This window comes from Dromaius novaehollandiae, chromosome W, assembly GCF_036370855.1.
Source record: "Dromaius novaehollandiae isolate bDroNov1 chromosome W, bDroNov1.hap1, whole genome shotgun sequence".
In the NCBI taxonomy this organism is placed as follows: domain Eukaryota; kingdom Metazoa; phylum Chordata; class Aves; order Casuariiformes; family Dromaiidae; genus Dromaius; species Dromaius novaehollandiae.
The window spans coordinates 3,852,307-3,872,455 of NC_088130.1; the positions used below are offsets into that span (position 1 = coordinate 3,852,307).

The 20,149-nt window shown below is 41.3% G+C and overlaps 1 protein-coding gene and 1 long non-coding RNA gene across 6 annotated transcripts in view; one reads left to right on the forward strand and one right to left on the reverse strand.

Annotated features, from left to right (window-relative positions):
• The window catches only part of LOC135324192 (angiopoietin-1 receptor-like), a 34,803-nt gene that overhangs the window by 9,815 nt on the left and 4,839 nt on the right, over positions 1 to 20,149 (reverse strand). For all 4 annotated transcript variants that reach the window (XM_064499929.1, XM_064499932.1, XM_064499931.1 and 1 more), the window contains exons 2-3: positions 8,782 to 9,093; positions 1,764 to 1,874 (exon numbers count right to left, since the gene is read on the reverse strand). In XM_064499929.1, the coding sequence (XP_064355999.1) occupies positions 1,764 to 1,874; positions 8,782 to 9,093 (423 nt within the window). The remainder of the gene's footprint in view (positions 1 to 1,763; positions 1,875 to 8,781; positions 9,094 to 20,149) is intronic.
• LOC135324193 (uncharacterized) lies at positions 1,466 to 9,671 on the forward strand. Of its 2 annotated transcripts, XR_010385551.1 has the most exons (4): positions 1,466 to 1,584; positions 2,055 to 2,145; positions 4,694 to 4,798; positions 9,334 to 9,671. It is a non-coding gene; the product is annotated as an uncharacterized LOC135324193 (long non-coding RNA). The 2 variants fall into 2 exon arrangements; XR_010385550.1 differs by lacking the exon at positions 9,334 to 9,671 and having other exon boundaries at positions 4,694 to 5,951.

The window sequence follows — 20,149 nt, forward strand, 5'->3', positions numbered from 1 at the left end:
TGCGTGTGTGTAGTTCGCTAGCAAACTTCAAGCTGGACTTGCCGGTGAGTCGGAGGCCCAGGATACAGGCAGGGATCTCAGATGGGCAGAGGGGCCGTGCTGATACACGAGGGATCCACAAGCGTGGGGTGCTTGTGAGACGAGTGTGCGAGTTTGCTAGCGAGCATCAAGCTGGACTAGCCGGTGAGTAGGAGACCTGTATAGTGAGTAATGGGGCCCAGGATCCGGGCAGGGATATCAGACGGACGGAGGGGCCGTGCTGATATTGGAGGGATCCTCGAATGTGCATGTGAACCAGAGTGTGAGGGCGTGTGTGCTTTCGCTAGTGAATGGCAATGCTTACTGGCCGGAGAGGAGGAAGGGGACTCGGCGCTCTGTGCTTATGTGTTATGGGAGTTCTGGTGGTGTTGTAGGTGGGCGGTGTTGAAGGCAGCGCCTTGTCTGTGGCAGTCTGTGTAGCTGGCCGTGTCTGTGTCCGTGTCCGTGTCCGTGTGTGTGTGTGTGTGTGTGTGTGTTTGGGATACACACTCAGCCTTGCTACTGGTTGAACCTGCAAACAGGAAAGCAGCTGTTGTGTCCATTGGCCTGGGACGGGGAGATCCCTGGGTTTCCGGGCGCACTGGGCTGGGCTCCAGCGGCCGGGCAGGAGGGATTCCTGGGTCCTGGAGCCCACCAGAGGCAGCGGCCCTCATAACATCCCTTAACAGAACTCATTCACACTTTACAGCGAGAGAAGTTTGACTCAGCTACTGAGGGAAGACAGCTGGGATGAACTGAGCAATCCATCCCAGAAAATGTATTTATTGGTTACGAATTTGCAGACAATCCTTTAGCTATACTACAGTTTTTGGTAATTGGAATGGTGTAAGTAGAAAGGAAGCTAGTTCTTGAGGAGGTTCTGTGATAAAGGGGATAAACAACTTCTAGTTAAGCACTGCTTTACAAGAGTGTTGCTTGTAGTCTACTGATAAAGAATGTTAAGTATTTCTTGGCTTTTGATGAAGTAAGTGGTAATTCTCTGTAAGGATTCACGTGTGGCTGCTTGGAGTCAAATAACAAATGCTGAATAGGTCCTTTTTAATCTCAGTAGCACTGGGATTTACCAAGCAGAACAAAACAGGAAGAGCACAATGTGTTTTTTCTTTTCTTCCCAGACTTGACATATTTCTGTCTCCTTTCTATTTTTCACTGAAGGAGCTCATCTGTGTTATTCTAGGTTTGCAGTAGTTAGTCATACATGTGCACTAAGTAATGCAATAATATTCGAGCTTCCTCCCTCCCCTCTGGATCACTGTGTAACAAGATCTGAGCATTGGTTACATTGATACTGAAACAAGATAAGGGGCTAAAAGTTAATGTGCCTCTAAAAGCCATTTGGAAAAGCAAAGGTATGCACTTGAAAAGCAGTAGAAAGGCAAAAGAGGATGCAGGGAAGAAGCCCTCAGAGCAGCACAGCAAAAAAAGAATCTGAAGGCAGCAAAGCAAAGATATGAGGAGATGGGGAGGGAAAGAAAAAAGGAAAATAGGAAAGAAAGCAAAGGCACAAAGGCAATTTGGGATTGTGGAGGGGGAGCGAATAAATAGGTAAGCTCAGTATCTAGATGGTTCCTTTTGGGAGCATTAAATACACAAGGAATCATGCCTTCTCTAATTTCAGCATGTACATTATCAGCAATGACTTTAATGGAGTTACATGGGCATTTGGCTAAGAGAATGATAGTAGGGAGAGGAGAAGGGGCAAGAGAGGAAGGGAGATTAATTACCATTTTTGTAGATCACTGCATCTTCCTCTTTTGCTGCCATTCTGATGAAGGAAATTTTCACATGTTCTCCCTTATTTGCTGTAAGAGTTAAGGCCACTGGATGGAATGAAGCTAAAATCAAAACAGGAGAGAAGCATGGAATCAACAGTTCTTATCTCTGGGTGATCCCTGGGCTGAAAGCTGAGAATGGTTTAAAGCACAGTCCCCTATCATAGCTTTTTACGTATGAATTTCTTGCTAGCATGCGCTGACTCTTATAGCACCAGCAACCTCATCTCTGTGTTTTGGCAGGGACAGAGGACTCACCTATACCCTGGAGCAAGAATACAACTAGAACCTGGGACATGGAATTAAGACAAATTAGATATTTACCTGGCTAACTGTAAGTACTTCCTAACTAGGAGCTCCAACTGGCTGTGAAATACTTTCCCAAGTTTCTTCATTCCTAGATACATATTTTTTAAACAGAAAGGGAAGGGACAGAAAAATCTCACAAAATGGTATTTTTTGTACTCAATGAATGGAAATTTTAATTACAACACATCATTTTGAAAAGTTAGGATAGTGTCCATTCATTTAATTGGAAAATACCAAGGAAAAGCTCTGAGTTTTTTTGTGAGACCAAGTAGGGGTTTTCTGACTACTTTTAGCTTGGAGCTTTTATGCCATGCTCTTACTGATATGCAATGTGGTTTAAAAAAAATACAAAAAGTCTTTTAAGAATTAGGGAATGTTCATTTTTCAAACTATTCAGATCTTGATCTGAGTCAAAATGTTACATCTTTGTACTTTTTCTTTTAGTACATCAGAGGAACTGGGGCACTGTATACTACTGGTCCCTTTTCTCTTTCTATATTTGAGGATATTTAGCCATAGAGTTCCTCCTGGGTAAGTTCCTTCTCTGTCTTGTTTTTTGTTTAACTCTCTGAAGCATCACACTGCTGCCACCTTCTCATGAGCAAAGTGAGCTGGACCTGGCAGACAGAAACTCTCACTTGGGCCTCAGCTGGAAGGAATCATTCAAGAGTAATTCATGCTCTTAATCAGTTCCTCATTTGCTGAGGTCTCCTTTTTACTGGTCACATTTATTTTATGTGGGGTATTTTATTTAAGGGACACAGATACAAGTTGGTAGAAATCGTGAGATAGTTTATTCATAAAATCTTCCATTTATGCTTCTTTTTTGGTTCATTTATAGAAAACTTTCAAGCATGTATACTTTGGTTCATACCAATGGTTATAGAAACCAAACTGAGGTATATGGCTGAAATTTGTTTTTGAAGAAATTGAGTAGAAGTAGGATCAGAAATTGACAAAAGGAAGATCAGAAAGCAGAGATAAAAAATATGAACTAACTTTCTGTTCTCTTAGATATTTGTTAGAGCTGTTAAAAAACAGCTTCGATGTTACATCAAAGTTTATATGAAGCTGAAATTGTGTTAGTGTCCCCAAAATGTTATTTTGGAAAAATCTGAGGGGAAAAAAAAGTGGTATTCTTAAAATATTTGAGGAATGAACATTTTAATTTTTCCATTTTAAAATAAGTTTTTATTCAAATTGTAAAACATTTGTGTTACATGATGCAATATGAAATGAGGAGAATTTGAGGGGGGAAAAATCAAGACATTTCAGTCAATCCAAAGCAATGTTTTTCTTGGGATTTTCTTTCTTGGAGAATGTTGACATTTTAAGGTTTCATTTCTAACTGGAAATAAGACAAATATTGAAAACTCAAAATTCTTTTCAAAATGGAATTTCTGTCCTCTCCACAGTTCTAGTGTTTATTCTCTGAGCTTATTTATTCTCTCAGCTTACATATATGCATATCATTTTATGTTTTTGTGTATAAGTGTAGTTCAGTTAATTTCAGCAAGACTGTGTGAAGTTAAGCAGATGCATTTATGTTTAGAGAACCAGGGATGGACAGAGCACCAGTCACATTGTCTAGTCACTGGTATCTGGACTTGCATAGTAACCTAGATAAATAGAGAATTCTCATATGGAACAATCAAATAAGTTCTCACAAGAAACAGGAAAACAAAATCTGTGAGCAGTTCCAGCTTGCTGTCAACTCGTAAGTTGAAAGTTATTTATGAATAACAAACACACAGCTAAAATCATGATCTATTTAAGAAAAGAAAATTGAACAGCTTTCCCCAAAACGAATTGTTAATTACAGATAATTCTAAGTGTTTTAGTCGCAGTGGGGTTTAGACCAAATTTAGAGAGCTACTATTAATTTCTTTAATGAGAAATTCACTTTCATTTTCCCATTCTATTTTCTTTGTGTGTTGTTTAAGCTTATTCACAAGATTTTTTCTTCACAGTATTTTTGCAGTGGAAAGGAACCCACACTCCTTGGTGGACTTAGCTCCAAAGTATTTGTAGATTGTGACTTGCATTCCATGATTTCACAATTTCTATGCACCAATTCTTTATAGAGACATAATGAGTTGCAGGACAAGTGCCGTAACTCTCTCCCACTGTAGCAAGTTTCTGCGAGGGTAACCCTCCACTTCAAATATATATATGTATATTAAAATATGCATATATTGTATAGAGCGAGTGAATAGACTATATTAGACTAGCTATAGAATAGACTATATAGTATTCTGTTCTAGATATATACACTGTAACACAGAACTCCCCCCAGCTTGTGCCCAGGCAATCCACTGACTCACAGCCATGCTGGCTGAAGCAGGGGGTCAGATCCAAAGCTGCAAGGGTTAAACAGTGAGGTTTGCCTAGCCGTGCCTAAGGGTGAGTCAGACAGGAGCTGCTGGCAGTAAAGAAGAGTAAATGGGCTTGAGTCAGCAGTCAATCTCAAATGCCTCTGAATCAATTGGACGCGCTCCGGTGCCAGCTCAGGGATCGCAAAACCTATGGTCTACATGGGATGGGAATGCATGATAGTGCAATTCTCCTTTCAGGCAGGATAATACGGTCTCCTTCTGTGGACAACTCCCAGTACCTCGAAAGAGCTGGAAGAGCTTCTGTTAGCCCTTGCTGATCCTGCTCTGGGTGCGATTTCCAAGGTAACAGCTCTCTGGAACCTCTGGCAGCAGCCATTGACTACTCCCCAGACTCAGCTCAGAAAGAACAGCAATCTGTTATTCTCTGCCGGTACTGCCCCAAACAGAGCTTTTAAGCTAAGAGCCCCTTTTTGTTAACACACATATATCTAAAAAGACTCCACAAGAACGAATGTAAGTTTTTCATATAAATATGGGGTCTGCACATAGTGAGTGAGCGAGGGAGAGAGACAAGAAAAAGAGAGAGATCCAAACCTGACACCAGGGACCTTGACTCCACTCACCAAAAAATTTAAGGACAGGTATAATTCTCTTCACTTTATTCATGAGAAAGTGACACTCTCTCTCTCACACACACTCTCTCTTTTCCTAATGCTCTCAGAGACACCTATCTTTAGTCAGTCATCTTTGCTGTAAGTTTCTTTCCTCTAAATTGTAATTGGCTAATCTTCCAAATTCTGGGGGACCCCTTTGTCAGAGGAATTCCTGGGGATATAGCCTCTAATTGCTTAAATTGAGAGTGGCTAAATTAACAAAGAACTGACTAAAGATATGATTCTTTGTTTATAGTAGAAATCTTGCTTTACCAGTAACTACTTTTAGGAAACCCTATAACAAAATGTGTATGCTTGTACATTCATGTTCCTGTATTTTATTTCTGTTAATAAGACTTGGAATTTATGAACATCGTGATCTCTGGTTGTGGCTCATTGGGAATTTGGACCTTAGCCTGCGTGCTTGCTACCCTCGACCTTGGAGATCCCAAATGTGTAGGCACCATTTGAACTAATGTCTCCAAATCAGTTTCATTTTTGCACTCTCTCTGAGTGTACATGTGGCTCCTAGTCACATGCAAAATCCCTACACGTAACAACACTATATATAGTATAATCTATTCTCTTTCTATATAAATAGTATAGTCTATTCTCTCTCTCTCTCTCTCCATGTATATATATTTATACACACACACACACAAATATTAAATGCCAAGCCATAAATATAAAAGATACAGGAGAACAGGCTTCTTATTTTAAGAATAGCATATGTATAGATTCAAACAGGAAACTACATCTCTTATCTTTCCATATCATACAGGCAAAGATCTTGTAAAATGAACAGCAGAAGTTTCCATTTTTAATCCATTTTGGGGAGGATTTGATAATATCTATAAGTACATAATTAGGCAGATAAGAAATCCCATTAAAATCAGTGGGACTAATCAAATGCTTAATGCTCAGTGAGTACTGCAGTAGCTTCATAGCCTGAAGCACTGAAACAGTGGCTAGATTTCAAAAGTGCTGGTCATTCTGCTGTCTTCAACAGGAAACAGTGCACATTTCAACTCTTGCCCAATTTTGGGTTTTGAGAAACGTATTCTGCCTTTAAAAATTATTCAGACAGTAAAGGAGGAAAAGGCCTGTTTTCCAGCTGTAGTAGCATTGCCAAAACTCACAGTCCTTCACTAGCCTCTTCTTCCTCTTTCTGTGGCCTGTAATAGCTTTGAGAAGTTCTGTCTTTCTCACCCACCCAGCACTATTAGATTCTTCACATTCTCTGATGAGATATGAGCTCAAATCATGTCAGCCAAAGCTTTAGCAAACAAGATCTGAGAAACAGATTCAGGACCCAAAAATGACTCTCATAAATCCACCTACTGCTGGCATGAATGAACGTTGTGTTATTTCTGGTTAGAACAACTTTTGCCATACAGTAAGCTCTCAAAGTTTGATTACTTTAAATTCTTCGTTCCTCAGGCCACAGCCCCTTTTACACAGAGTGTAAAAAGCTACCACTGATTCAGAAGATCGCTACCCATGGAGGTTGTCCCACAACTGTCCCAGGGATCGGCTCAGCTCATTGGCTTCCTATTGGAAGCAGGGTCAAATTCAAGATGCTATCCCCTCTTTCAAACTTTTCCATGGATTGTTATGTGAGTGGTAGGCCTTCCCTCCCTCACTCCAACCTCCCTTGAAACCTGGAGAGTTAGGCTTATATACAGAGCTTTCTTGGCGATCTGCCTGACCCTCCAAAGAGCACATTCTGTCAGAAAAACACAAGCCAAAGCAAAATGCATTGTCCTGACACCTTTCCCTTAACATTCCCATATTAAAATAAACAAACACACACTAGCCATGGCTCAGACCAAAATAAAACATCTTTTTAAAGTTTTTTTGTATAATTTTAGGAGATACCTACAATAATGGTTTCCCATATTAAAGTTCAGAAAGACAAATGGAGAGACAGATTAAAAAGTGTCCTTGCAGGCTAACTGTTGTGATATAAAATGTTGGCAATATAATAAATTCTGCTAAACATTAGTGGAATTTCTGAAAGCTTGATTTACTGCAGAAAATTAGCCAAAATTTCTTACACTTCTCTGGAGCTTATGGTGATCTCTTTGCTTTGGAACTCAGTCTGGACATCTGTTATGGAAATTAGGCTTGTCGGCCACCATAACAGGGCCTGACACTAGGTTCCCGCAGAAAAGTTCAGAGCCAAATCAAAGCAAATTAAATAATTAAATTTTAATGACACGCGTGCCGTAATTACAGCTCGAGCTGGGTGCCTCTGAAGAGGAACCCCGAACAAAGAAATCCCTGGGCAATTATAGCTTTTTCAACTTAAGTTTCCCACCCCTCACGCGGTAGTTCAGACCAATAGTAATTTTTAGGTCTGGGGTCTCCTGCTCCTTATTGGGTCTCATCGTTGTTCCTAGGCCGGCTGTTTTTCTCCCTTATCTTTACCGTTGCGGTTTCTGCTGACGGCTGTACCTTCGTTTCTTGTTGGGTCTTACTGTTGTCTCTCAAGGTCCTGACGAGGAGGAGGAGGTGATTCTAAATCATAACAATTAACACTGCCCCAGCAGTGAGGGAAGGCTTTGTCCCTCAAGGTCCTAATGCCCTGCACTGGTCTTATTTCGAAGCCTTGACATCCTCCCTTTTGGAGTGTGAGACGCAGGAACGCAGACTGCTTGTAGCTTCCTTATCTTCCCAGCTTGAACCAGCTCTGAGGCCCTTTTCTTACTGAACTAGGTAAAGGTTCATTATTTTATCCAAGTGCGGCCTAAGGCTTCAGCAAATTTAGCTACTCATGCTAAGCAAGTTTTATATAAGTTGTGCTAAGCGGCTTCCTCTAGACAGTTTCAGTTCGCTATTCTTTAACACATCTAATGAGATACAGAAGTATATGAAATTTCTGGCATGGGAAGAGATGATTTAATGGCCAGAGCACTAGTTCCTAGGAACTCCCAGCTTCTAACCTCACTACCTCCCTGCCTGATATAGGATTTTTTTTCCCCTACTGTCCATTGTCTTACAACCAGGGTGCATTTTGCCTAAAATTGCAGTCAGTAGTGAAATCCCTAGTTGATTTTTGTGGACAGTTTTCTTAGATTCACAGAAAATACTTTGGAGTTTCTTTTTGCTATTGTACTGGATTTGTTTAATCTTACTGATACTGATTGTGCAGATCCAGTTTTGCTGAGCCTGAGCTTTCCTGAGCCTTAGACAAGGCACTTAGTTTCAGGCTCAAGTATCCCATTTGTAAAATGAGGATAGCAATATTTAGCTATCTACCTCATTGAGCTGTCAAGATTTGAAATGGATTCATGTTTATAAAAGGCTTAGAAGATGAAAAGCACAGTACGAGAGTTACCATATTTATTATTTCATGGCATTGATGCCTCCAGAACAGCTGCTCTTACCTTATTTTAATACCTGCCTTTTGTGTTCCTGGCTGTAACCAGATATAGGCAGAATATCCACAAATGTCTGACTAACATCTGTAAGAAAATGACTAACCATCAATATTACTAATTATCTCTGCACTTTAGAAAGAAAACATGGATTTGAGCCAAGTCCATTTATTGCATCCAAACTGCCTTGCCCATTCTGGGGCCAATTCTGTACCCACTTCTGTTAACCAAAGGTAACTGCCAGATTGCAAGTAACGACACGCACAATTCAGCTTTGACCTCCATACAGTACCTCCTAGTGGCATCTTCATTGTATGTATCCTTGTCACCTCATCCTTGACTTTCCCTTCACAGTAGTACACTCCAATAGTTTCACTAGCCTGTTCCCTTTTCCACACCACTTTTTTGGCGGTTGTTCTCTTCGAGTCTTCATTAACTTCCAGCAGCTCTCGGTGTTGGTTTGTCACATCTGCCTGATCTCTGTCTATTGTGATAGGCTCACTGGAATGCCATTTGGAAGCAATACAGATAAGTGAGGTCTCTGAGTTGCCCACCAGAGGGAATGAATTGATCAGTATCAGGTCCAGTGCTGCTTCCACTTTACCTAGGAAGAAAACCAGCAGGTGAAAAGATTTTTACTGCAGAGTTTGCATATCTCTTTGTTCTGATCACTAGATAACCCCTTTCACCTAATACTTGGTGCTTCCCTGGCTGGTAGTTTACTGAGTGTTTATGTGAAATAAAAAGGCTGTAAATTAACTATTCTATTATATTGACTTTAGGCTTTATTTTATGAACATTATGAACAGATGTGGTTTGCTCTTCATGTCTTTGTTTTTTGCAGAAGAGGAAATGACCCTCCCAAACTTGTGGAGCATCTTTAAAGAGATGATGCAGAAGCCCAAGGAAAACCTTGTGCTGTCTCCACAGATACAACTGACTCCTTGGATAACTAGCCACATATGTATTTGTCCCAAGTCTGATGCTTTGCCAGAAATATGGTTGGTTGTTCATAAGACTGTCAGTGTAATAGAGTTGCTTATTGTGTTCTGTAAGTGGGTTTAACAGCTTTCTTGACGAGTGGCCATAAACCAAGTATATATTTCTTTATGTATTATTTGATATAGTGCATGCATGTCTCTAGTCATAGCAATTAGTAATAAATATTTTGCAAGCTTAGAATACTTTTTCAATTATTTTATGAATTTCAATTATTGATTTCATAATCATTCATATATTAGGGCATTTGTAGCCCTAATAAGCAGCAGAGAACCACAGCACAAAAATTTCTTCCCAAAGGTAAATAACAAGTCAGTGGCAGAAGTGGGAATAGAGCCAGTTTTTTGTAATGGTATGCTTTAACCAATAGACAGGGCTCCCTTTGATAAACAGAATTTTAATAAAGACATGGAGATGCAAGATCTTTGAAAATGTAGCTACAAGCCTAATTAAAATATTGTCTCTTAGAAAGTGTTCTAGGTAGTAGTGGTTCAACTGCACATAGCAGGAGGGAAATACAGCATCTCCTATAATTAGCCCTTTGCAAATAACCGGCATTTCCCTTTACTTTTGAAATTCTAGGTAAGGAGAAAAGAAACAGTAATATTTTTTCCAGCTAAAACAGGAAGAATAATTGATTTATTTTATGTATCACCTTTATTTTCCTGCTTTGGATGCAAATATATTTTGTATGTACACAGACAGGCTCAATATTTAATGCCATTCAGCTTGCAAATGGTACTCTGTTTGAAAGAAATGGGTATAGTCTTAGGTAAAGAGGTCAAAGAGTCTTAGTGCTTACTGCAGACTTTGTGTGTGTATTTTGTGCTTTGGGCCAAGTGAGGAGGTCCCTCTCTGCATTCAATGCCAATGACCACTCTGGGGACTAGAGCATCTTGACAGCACACTGATGCTCACCACACCCATCCAGTCTGCTACAGTTACCATCCTTTGTGGTGCCAACCCAGATAACTTGAAGTTACATAATGGAGAAACAAAACCTTCTGGAAAAGATGCAAAAACAATTAAAATAAATATTGTATAAAGTCACAGGTCAGCGAAGTCAAGTCATCCTGTAGCATGCTACAAAAATGAGTCCTTGATTCATGACTTCAAAACACAGATTGCAAAGTGAAAATAGCATGTATCCCATCCGCCCCCCCCAAAGCTCAGGAGCATTTTAACATCCCAAGAAAAAGCAGTAGTATCAGTCTGAGGTCTGAGGCCTGGCTTTTGTGTTGCCTTTGATCCCTATGCAAAATAGGGGCAAAGCAATATCATATCAGATTCAGAGCACTTGCTACATAATTTTCTCTTTTTTCAGAGTGATATAAATCACCTAAATCAAGGTATAAAGCAATTACAATTCAGGCCTATTGTTTAGTTACACTTGTGATTATCCCAGAGGAATCAAAATCTAGCCATTGGTGGACAGGATCTGGTTGCCTAAAAATAGGTGTCTAGCATCATTTTAGACCTTGCAGAGTAGCCTACATGAGGCTGGCAGATATAACACAGATAGAGATCCATGTCCTTTTGGAGAAAGAGCAGGAGGCCTGTCCCGATCCAATATCGGGAGGGTTTCGTTACGATCCCAAGGACGAGATTAAGACGCTAAAACTGGTCAAATATCGTACAACCTTTTACCTTTATTTTCCACGAAGTGGGGAGAAAAGGTGTGTGGGAGGGGGAGGCGAAGGGAAAAAGGGAACAAGGGTAAGGGGAAAAGATAGAGAAAAGTTGGAAAAGGAGAGAGGAAGCTAGCTACCACCACTCCGAGGCCGATGATGTTCCGCTGACTCCGCTCGAATCACAGCTCAAGCTGGGTGCCTCCGACGAGGGACGAGGAGCGAGGGACGAGGAGCGAGGGACGAGGAGCGAGGGACGAGAGAGGGAGCGAGGGGGGGGGCAAACAAAGAAATCCCTCGGCAATTATAGCTTTTTTCAAATTAAGTTTTCCCACCCCTCACGTGGTAGTTCAGACCAATAGTAATATTTGGGTCTGGGGTCTCCTGCTCCTTATTGGGTCTCATCACTGTCCCTAGGTAGGCCGTTTACTGTTGCCGTTTCTGCTGACAGGTGTGTCTCCATTCTTAGGTCCAGCCATTAGCTCTCAAGGTCCTGACAAAGAAGGTGATAACTCCAGCAATTAGCACTGTTTCAGCAGTGCACAGGAATGCAAATTGCTGGTAACGCCCTTATCATTCCCGCCTGCAGCAGCTCTGGGCCCTTTCTCACTGTACTAGGGAGTGCGGCCTAAGGCTTCAGCAAATTTAGCCACTCATGCCAAGCAGGTTTTATAGAAGTTGTGCTAAAAACGGACAATAATTTACAGTCCAGATCCCAAAGTCTCTGCCCGATTGTGGTCTTGTTCAGTGCAGGCTCAGTGTGTCCCAGGTGGTCGCAGGGAGACCATCTCGGGGGTCGCAGCAGCCCAGTCCTGTTTCCGCCAGGGACAGATGGCTTGTTCGGGGTTGTGGCCTGCCTGCACTCCATGCACCAAGAAATGTTTAAGGCAAAAAATTCATTCATCAGTCCGCCACAAGGCCAGGAAGGGTAACTTGGGTGTCTAAAAGAGCATTAAATACCTGTGCAATCATTCCCCAAGAGTCATTTAGTCCTTGGCAGTTAAAGTTTCATGGATTGAATCTATTGCAAGTGGAAATGAAAATATAGTCCACAGTTTTGCAGTAATAGAACCTGCATTTTTAAGTGCATTTTTGAAGGACCATGGAAGAGCTTGTCTTAGAAGGCACTGAGCTCCTTCAACTCAGCATCTAGCAGAACTGGCCTTTTACAGGCCCAGTGCTCAATGAAGTGATAGGAAGGCTTTTTTTTTTTTTTGACTCCACTGGGATTTACTGCCCTCAGATTGGGGAAAAAAGCAGAAAAGTATAAAATGGATTTCTGCTCCATGCTAAGGGATTCCTACAGCATCTCTTTCTGGCAATGCATCTTAGATTAATCTGATTGTCCTTGCTGAGAAGGAATTTACACTCCTTAGTCTGGCAAAACAGGCAAATCCTATCCTTACGGAGGGTTTTTGTCTATACTGGGACTGAATAAGCACAACAAATACAGCCTGTCTGTATCAGTGAAGATCCTCTGTGTTTCCTTGAAAAAGTCCTTTGACTCCTGTCCCTCTCCTTGAAGAACTGACCTCAGCAGGAAAGTGATTTGCTGTGTGTGCAAATGGATTTTGAAAAGAACTTGGGAAGAACTTGGGAAATGTCATGCAGAGAAGATGCATTGCTCAAACATTAGGACACAGGCTCATTGTTGCCCAGCACCGCTTTGTGTCCTTTTAGCGTAGGGAAAAATGGAATCCCCTGAAGCAGACAGTTTGAGTAACATCTTCTGCCTGTACCCACTGTAACTCATATGGCAATGTGAATACAGGGAGTTCAAGTTCCACTTGACCATTCTTAACTAAAAGATTGCACTCTCTCTTGTTAGGTTTGCCTGGCAGTATTGGCCTGGGCAGCACCAGAAGGACCTTACTATCATTCTTTCCCAGTTTCTCTAGTACATATTCAACTGGAAAAATCATGCAGAACAGGAAATATCATGCTCTCTCTGCAACCCCTGTGTATTCTCATTCCCTACCAAAATGCTGCATTCATACAGGCATGGAGTCTCCATGTTCGCTGTGCTGTGCTGCTCCACAGAGCAAGCCCACATCATTGTTCTCTGCAAAGCTCAGTCAGGACTACCTGAAGCACTGCCTCTGAGAAATTCCTTGGAACACAGCCCAGACACATGTCAGCTCATGGATCAAGTCTCTTAATAAAATTTACAACATTGCTTTCTTAAATCAGAATTGGTGTTAGACACTAGCTCAGTAATAAAACAATGAGGCAATCTCAGTTTGAGGCAGCTCAATGACATAGATTAATAGATACAGCATGTGTATAATAAGAATAGAAAAGTGTTATATTTTGTCCTTTTACCTCTGAAAGTCCCTGCCCAAATACTTCCAGATTCGCACTGTTAACCCTTCTCTGGGCCCCAAGGAGAGCATGAAAATATTCAAGACAATGTATACATACATGAGGCCTTTGAAAAGTTGCCTAGAAATTGGAAACCTCTGCACAATGTTGAATGTGGAGTGGCTAGCACTCCTCCATCATAGCAATCAGTCAGAATAGTCAGTTGAACTGGATCAGAGACACAGCATCTTTAAGGAGGGAAAGGATAATCCTACCCCAAACATATTTAATAATTAGTCAATATTTACATAGTGTTTTGAGAATGCAAAGTGCTGAGCAAATGTTTTAGTTAATTAGTACTGAGGTGACTTTATGAGGGACACAGGGAAGGAAAGCAGCAGTGGGAAGAAGGAAAGAAAAAGAGTTTATAAACTCTAAAAAATCTAATGATGTATCTGTTTTCTTTAAATTTGTTAAACATTACTATTAATTGCCTGAAGTGGTTAGAAACTGGAAGTCCTTGCCTTTGAATCTGGAGCATAACAGAGAAAAAAGAACTACGGCAAGAGGCAGGTGGAAGCACTAATACTTCTAAAGGTGAACAGTCTATTTAACACATAAGCAGCCAGGAGCCAAGGCCCAAGAGTTTCCTTGCTAATCTGAGTTAATCTGTTTTTCCCTATCACTTGCTCATTCACATATCTAGGCATAATTCATTTTTACATGCTCTGTTTAAACCTTATGATTCACACCTCTGCTTTCATTTTTTCACTTGTTTGTCTTATTGGGGTACGTCCACACTCACATAGAGTAGAATGCAGAGTGTAGCTCTAAATGAGATAACTTGGGTCCTGAAATCACACTGTGTAATCTACCCTGTTGGGTGCAGTGCAGACATGCCCTATATTTAGTTGATCTTCATATTTCTTCTGGCTCTTTCCCTTGAGCAGAAGATCTTTGCTCTTTTCTTAGGAAGAGCTATCTCTGAATGCTTTGTTTAGTAAACAATGCTGAAATAGTCTAGGCTCCTCCAGATTTCAAGAACAATTAACTCTTATCCTTGAAGGAGAATTCCACTCAGACCAGGAGTAGCAGCAGAGCATGAATTAAAGCGGAGAATTCAGAGAGCCCTCTCTGCAAAAGGAACTTGGCCATAACTGGGAAGAATTTTCGACCAGCTTCAGGTAATGCAGTATACCAAAGCGACTATATTCGGCCTAAAATCCAGTCCCCAGTGAAGTCAATGGCAAAAGTCTTAGTCTTAAGACAGCTTTCAGCAACTGTTTAAAAAAAAAAAACATAGAAAAACAAACTCAAAACATTATGTTCGGATAATAGTTCAATACTTGAAAACCCCTTCAAGACACAGGACAAGTGCCTCTGTACACTTCCTAGTGCAGGATAAGTAGAAACTCTCCCTTCTTGCTGAACACTTGGACTGTACTAGCTTTCAGAGCACTGAGCAGTTTGTAGGAGGTAGTCTTCAAATCTGAAGCAGTAGTCAAAAAAGCAAAAAAAGTTTTAAGATTTGGGGGGAGGCGAGTCAGGAGATAAGACAACAAGGTTTTACCCAGTGACTCTTCCATGTACAAATCCCCCCTTTTATCATCATGTGTAGAGAGGTGACTGCAAAGTGATATAAACTCGAAATGCTTAGGCAGATCTCTGATTTCCTGCCAATAACAACAATAAATATAACTGTTTCTTCTAGTAACTATCTTGAAATATGGATATAAATCATATGGATGCTATACTAACAGGGGGGCTAGAATCTGTGCTTAGCATAGATTTACTGTTGCATTGCCTGTTGAGAGTAAAATAATCAGTTGCATACTTCCTTTATGATACTAACTGTGGGATTTAAGAATTATTCTGAATCTGTTGCAAAAATATATTCCAGACTGCCAAGTCACCAGCCCGTCCTCTTTCAAGTCTCTTAAAAAGTAACACTAAACACATGGTCTGCTCAAAAAAGTTTTTCATTTAGAACAAACATTACTAAATCTTCTGCACCTCAGGATTTCTCATTGTGTCCTGTCTTGGTACTTATATTTTCAACTGTAACCTCTTTGACTGTCTTTAATTCTGTGTATAAAATCCATTATTGAATTACAAGAATACGACTAATCTATTTAGGAATCCAAGTGGCAATCATTTGAGCAATTTTGTCAAGAAAGCCATCAAATCTTTAGAATTAAGTTCAGTATTTGATTAATTCTTAGCATAGTATTAAAGTAATTGATACCAAAAGGTATTAATTAATTAATTTGGAAAGTAATCAATATTGATCTAATGTAATTGAAAGTCAAAGAAATGAACAAATTAGAGACCTGATCTGCCCATCTCCCCCCTTTTTTCTAAAAAAAAAAAAAAAAAAAAAAAAAAAGTGGACTATTCCTTATTTGACATTAAGTTAATAAGAAACATCCAAAATATTGGCTGTGTGGGCATTTTTTGGGTGTGTAGAGTGGAATATTGACCAAGCTTAATATTTTCACCAAGTAATTTTTCCTTCCTTTTTTTTTTTTCTTGGCCAATGCAAAATTTCTCTCATGAATCTCAGTTCTTTTTTGTTCTTTCTTTCAAAAAATCAATTACTTTTTATGGGCTTTGAAGTCACAAATTCATTTTATGGACTCCATAGTCTCTTGATGCCCTGGAAAATGCCTAACTTCTTCTGTGATGCAAAGATACCAGCAACTCAGATAATTTCTCACAGTGAGTCAGAATCTCCTCTGACAACTCAGTCCTCAGCAGGAAAACAATGCTGATATATTGTTGCCAAGAAATTATTATTACCCAAGTAGATCAAGACTGTCTGCCACAGAGCAGCAGCAAAAAAAAAAGAAAAAAAGAAAAAAAATGAAAAAAAAGAAAAGAAAAAAAGAAAGGGACAAACTTAAAACTATTGAAATTATTGCTGATAAATAGCAGAAATGAACAAAACTTATGTCAAGTTTGCCAGGAATCTCATTGTAGTCCATGGAAAGTATCTAATTGCTTTTACAGCTTACAGTCTAAACCAGACACCAGTTCTCTCCCCTCTGTGTTTTCCACTTATCCATTCTCCTAAAGCAAGAAGATTGCTCTTTGAAAAAAACATGGCTCTCATAATGCTGCTCTGCAGTTTTGGGACTGATTATAACTCAGAGAATACTGAGGCCTTCTTGTCTTTAAAAATAGAGCTCAACATTACTGGAGGGGGTAGGGCGGTATTAAACTAACTGGTTTGATACTTAGTAATAGTGGAAAGACCAGAGCATAAGTCTGAAAAATAAAATAGTCTCTCATAGCTAATGCTCTCTCATGGGCCCTGGGGTACTTCAGGAGCAACTCTCATGAAGAAAATGCAATTACCTTGATGTAAAATAGTGTAAAATTGTTTCCCGTACATTTCGGTCTGTTTCTCAACCTATCAGTGCACTCTGCTAAGCTGAAAGAAAAGCTAGAAAAGACACACTGGTGAAATTTGGTTTTGGGTTTCCCAGTGAGGTAGTCTAAAAATATGGGAGGGTATTGAAATGTATAAAGAAGAAAAATGCTTTCACAACACTGCTGTCTTGCTGAACATAAGCAAGTAAAATGAAAAGCAAAGTATTTGCAAAGATTGCGTGTTGAACAACAGTCTGACAAAGCTAAGTAATGCTGGAAAAGGATGAATAATGTGAATAGGCTTGAGTAGAACAGGCCTGTTGTTCAGCTGAGCCTAGCTGGATTTGCAGAGATCCAAATATGGGTCCTAAGGTCAAAAAGTTACTTGCAAACTAGAAAAACTCTATATAACAAGGATGCTTGTGCCAGATGCATAATGAGGATAATGATGTGTGTTCGTGTGCATGTGCTGAAGTGTACTAAATAACCTATATAACCAATTAGTCCTGATAGAATATATCAGAGCATATATTGTGTATAAGGTGAGTAGTGACTCACAGAATCACAGAATGGTTGAGGTTGGAAGGGACCTCTGGAGATCATCTAGTCCAACCCCCCCTGCTCAAACAGGGTCACCTAGAGCACGTTGCCCAGGACCCTGGCCAGACGGCTTTTGAATATCTCCAAGGTAGGAGAGTCCACAACCTCTCTGGGCAACCTGCTCCAGTGCTCTTGAAAAATAAAGGCCTCCTCTTCCTCCTCCAGTGACCTTAGTGATATGGAGTATATTCCCCTCAAGCAATATATCCTTTCCTGTATCATGATGGGAGCTGACTTTGGAACCATATATATCCATTTCACAGAAGTAGTAGATGCATCAATGCTTGATTTTCTTCTGTGCTAATACAAACTCACCCCCCCCCCCCCCCAACACACACTTCTGAATCTTTCCTGGAAATCTGGAGAGAGTTTGAGAGTTTGTCTGTGCTTAGGAGACAGGTGTAGGCTGTGGAATGTGCAGGTCCAACTCTGCATGACTGATTCAGAGCAGATTTTCATCTCAGGTGATTCTCATGTGATCACATGAAGGACCAGCTCTAGATCTCCCATATCCTAAAGCTTAACTGCTTAGCTGAAGTCAGTCTCTGGCTTTTCTGCTTCCTCCTCTACTCCTGAAGTCTTCCAGATGAAACTTTTGCGGAGACCAGACCATCTCTGCAAAACATTACAGCTTCACGTTTTCTCTGAAATTTCAGCAAAAAATGTTCCATCCAACCAGTTCTAATTATTTATATATGAACAATAGCATATGTTAACACTTGTGAATGTACTGTGATTTAATTTCACCCTTTTAGATTTGGTTCCTCAGGGTCTGATGTAATGCTTTTTCACCCTATTACCAGCTGCTGGAATGGCCCTTTGGAACAGAGGCTTCCCAAGAGCTATTCTAACTTTCATTAAGGGCTGAACCACCTACAGACCAAAAGCAAACTTTAAAGCTAAAAAGGGAGGGTATCAGGCCACTTTTGTAACTCCACTTAGTGTAGGTGCACAGAGCAGCCTGCACAGACTGAAGCTGCTGTTTTTGGCTGCTAGCTGCAGAGTCAGAGCACGATGAATAAGATCACAGCTGGAACTTTTTTTTCTTTGCAAATGTATAGCCAGAAATGTAATTAAAACATAATGTAGGGGCAGACAGCGAAGGATTGGACAAGATAGAGTTAAGGAGCTGTGGCGGACAGATGAGTGAACTTTTGCCTTAAACATTTCTTGGTACGTAAGGTGCAAGCAAACCAAAACCCCGAACAAGCCTTCTGTTCCCAGCGGAAACAGGACCGAGCTGCTGCGACCCCTGAAATGGTCTCCCTGCGACCATTCGGGACACACCGAGCCTGCGCTGAACCGGACCACGATCGGACAGAGACTTTGGGACCTGGACTGCAAATTACTGCCGCTTAACACAACTTTTATAAAACTTGCTTAGCCGCACTCCCTAGTTCAGTGAGAAAGGGCCCCAGAGCTGGTGCAGACTGGAAAGATAAGGGAGTTACAAGCAGTTTGCATTCCTATGCGTCACACTCCGGGAGGGAGGATGTCAAGGCTTTGAAATAAGGCCTGCTTGGGCGCCAGGACCCTGGGAAACAAAGCCTCCCCTCACTGCTGAAACAGTGTTAATTGGGGGGGGGGGGGGGGGGTCTGGATTATATCCTTCTCGTCAGGACCTTGGGAGATAACACCTACTGTCACTGCTGGGGCAGTGCTAATTGCTGGAACAACACCTGTTGGTCAGGGCCCTGAGAAAGAAGGGCAGAACCCGAGGAATCAACACATTTGTCAGCAGAAACCGCAACAGTAAAGATAAGGGAGAAAAGCAGCCTGCCTGGGAACAACGATGAGACCCAATAGGGAGCAGGAGACCCCAGACCCAAAAATTACTATTGGTCTGAACTACCGCGTGAGGGGTGGTGTGGCGGACAGATGAGTGAACTTTTGCCTTGAACATTTCTTGGTACATAAGATGCAAGCGAACCATAACCCCGAACAAGCCATCTGTTCCCAGCGGAAACAGGACTGAGCTGCTGCGACCCCTGAAATGGTCTCCCTGCGACCACCCGGGACACACCGAGCCTGCGCTGAACCAGACCACGATCGGGCAGAGACTTTGGGACCTGGACTGCAAATTACTGCCGCTTAGCACAACTTTTATAAAAGTTGCTTAGCATGAGTAGCTAAATTTGCTGAAGCCTTAGGCCGCACTCCCTAGTTCAGTGAGAAAGGGCCCCAGAGCTGGTGCAGGCTGGAAAGATAAGGGAGTTACCAGCAGTTTGCATTCCTATGCGTCACACTCCGGGAGGGAGGATGTCAAGGCTTTGAAATAAGGCCTGCTTGGGCGCCAGGACCCTGGGAAACAAAGCCTCCCCTCACTGCTGAAACAGTGTTAATTAGGGGGGGTCTGGATTGTATCCTCTTCATCAGGACCTTGGAAGATAACACTGTAAGTGTTAATTGCTGGAACAACACCTGTTTGTCAAGGCCCTGAGAAAGAAGGGCAGAGTAAAGATAACAATGATGAGACCCAATAAGGGAGCAGGAGACCCCAGACCCAAAGATTACTATTGGTCTGAACTGCCGCATGAGGGGAGGGAAACTTAATTTGAAAAAAGCTATAATTGCCCAGGGATTTCTTTGTTCAGGGTCCCTCTTTGGAGGCACCCAACTCGAGCTGTAACTACTGCACGTGTGTCATTCCAAACTTTTCAGCGGGAACCTAGGGTCGGACCCTGCTCGAGTTGTAATTACTGCACGCGTATCGCTAAAATTTACACCCAGGGTGAAGAGGACCAACGGGACGCCGCTGGA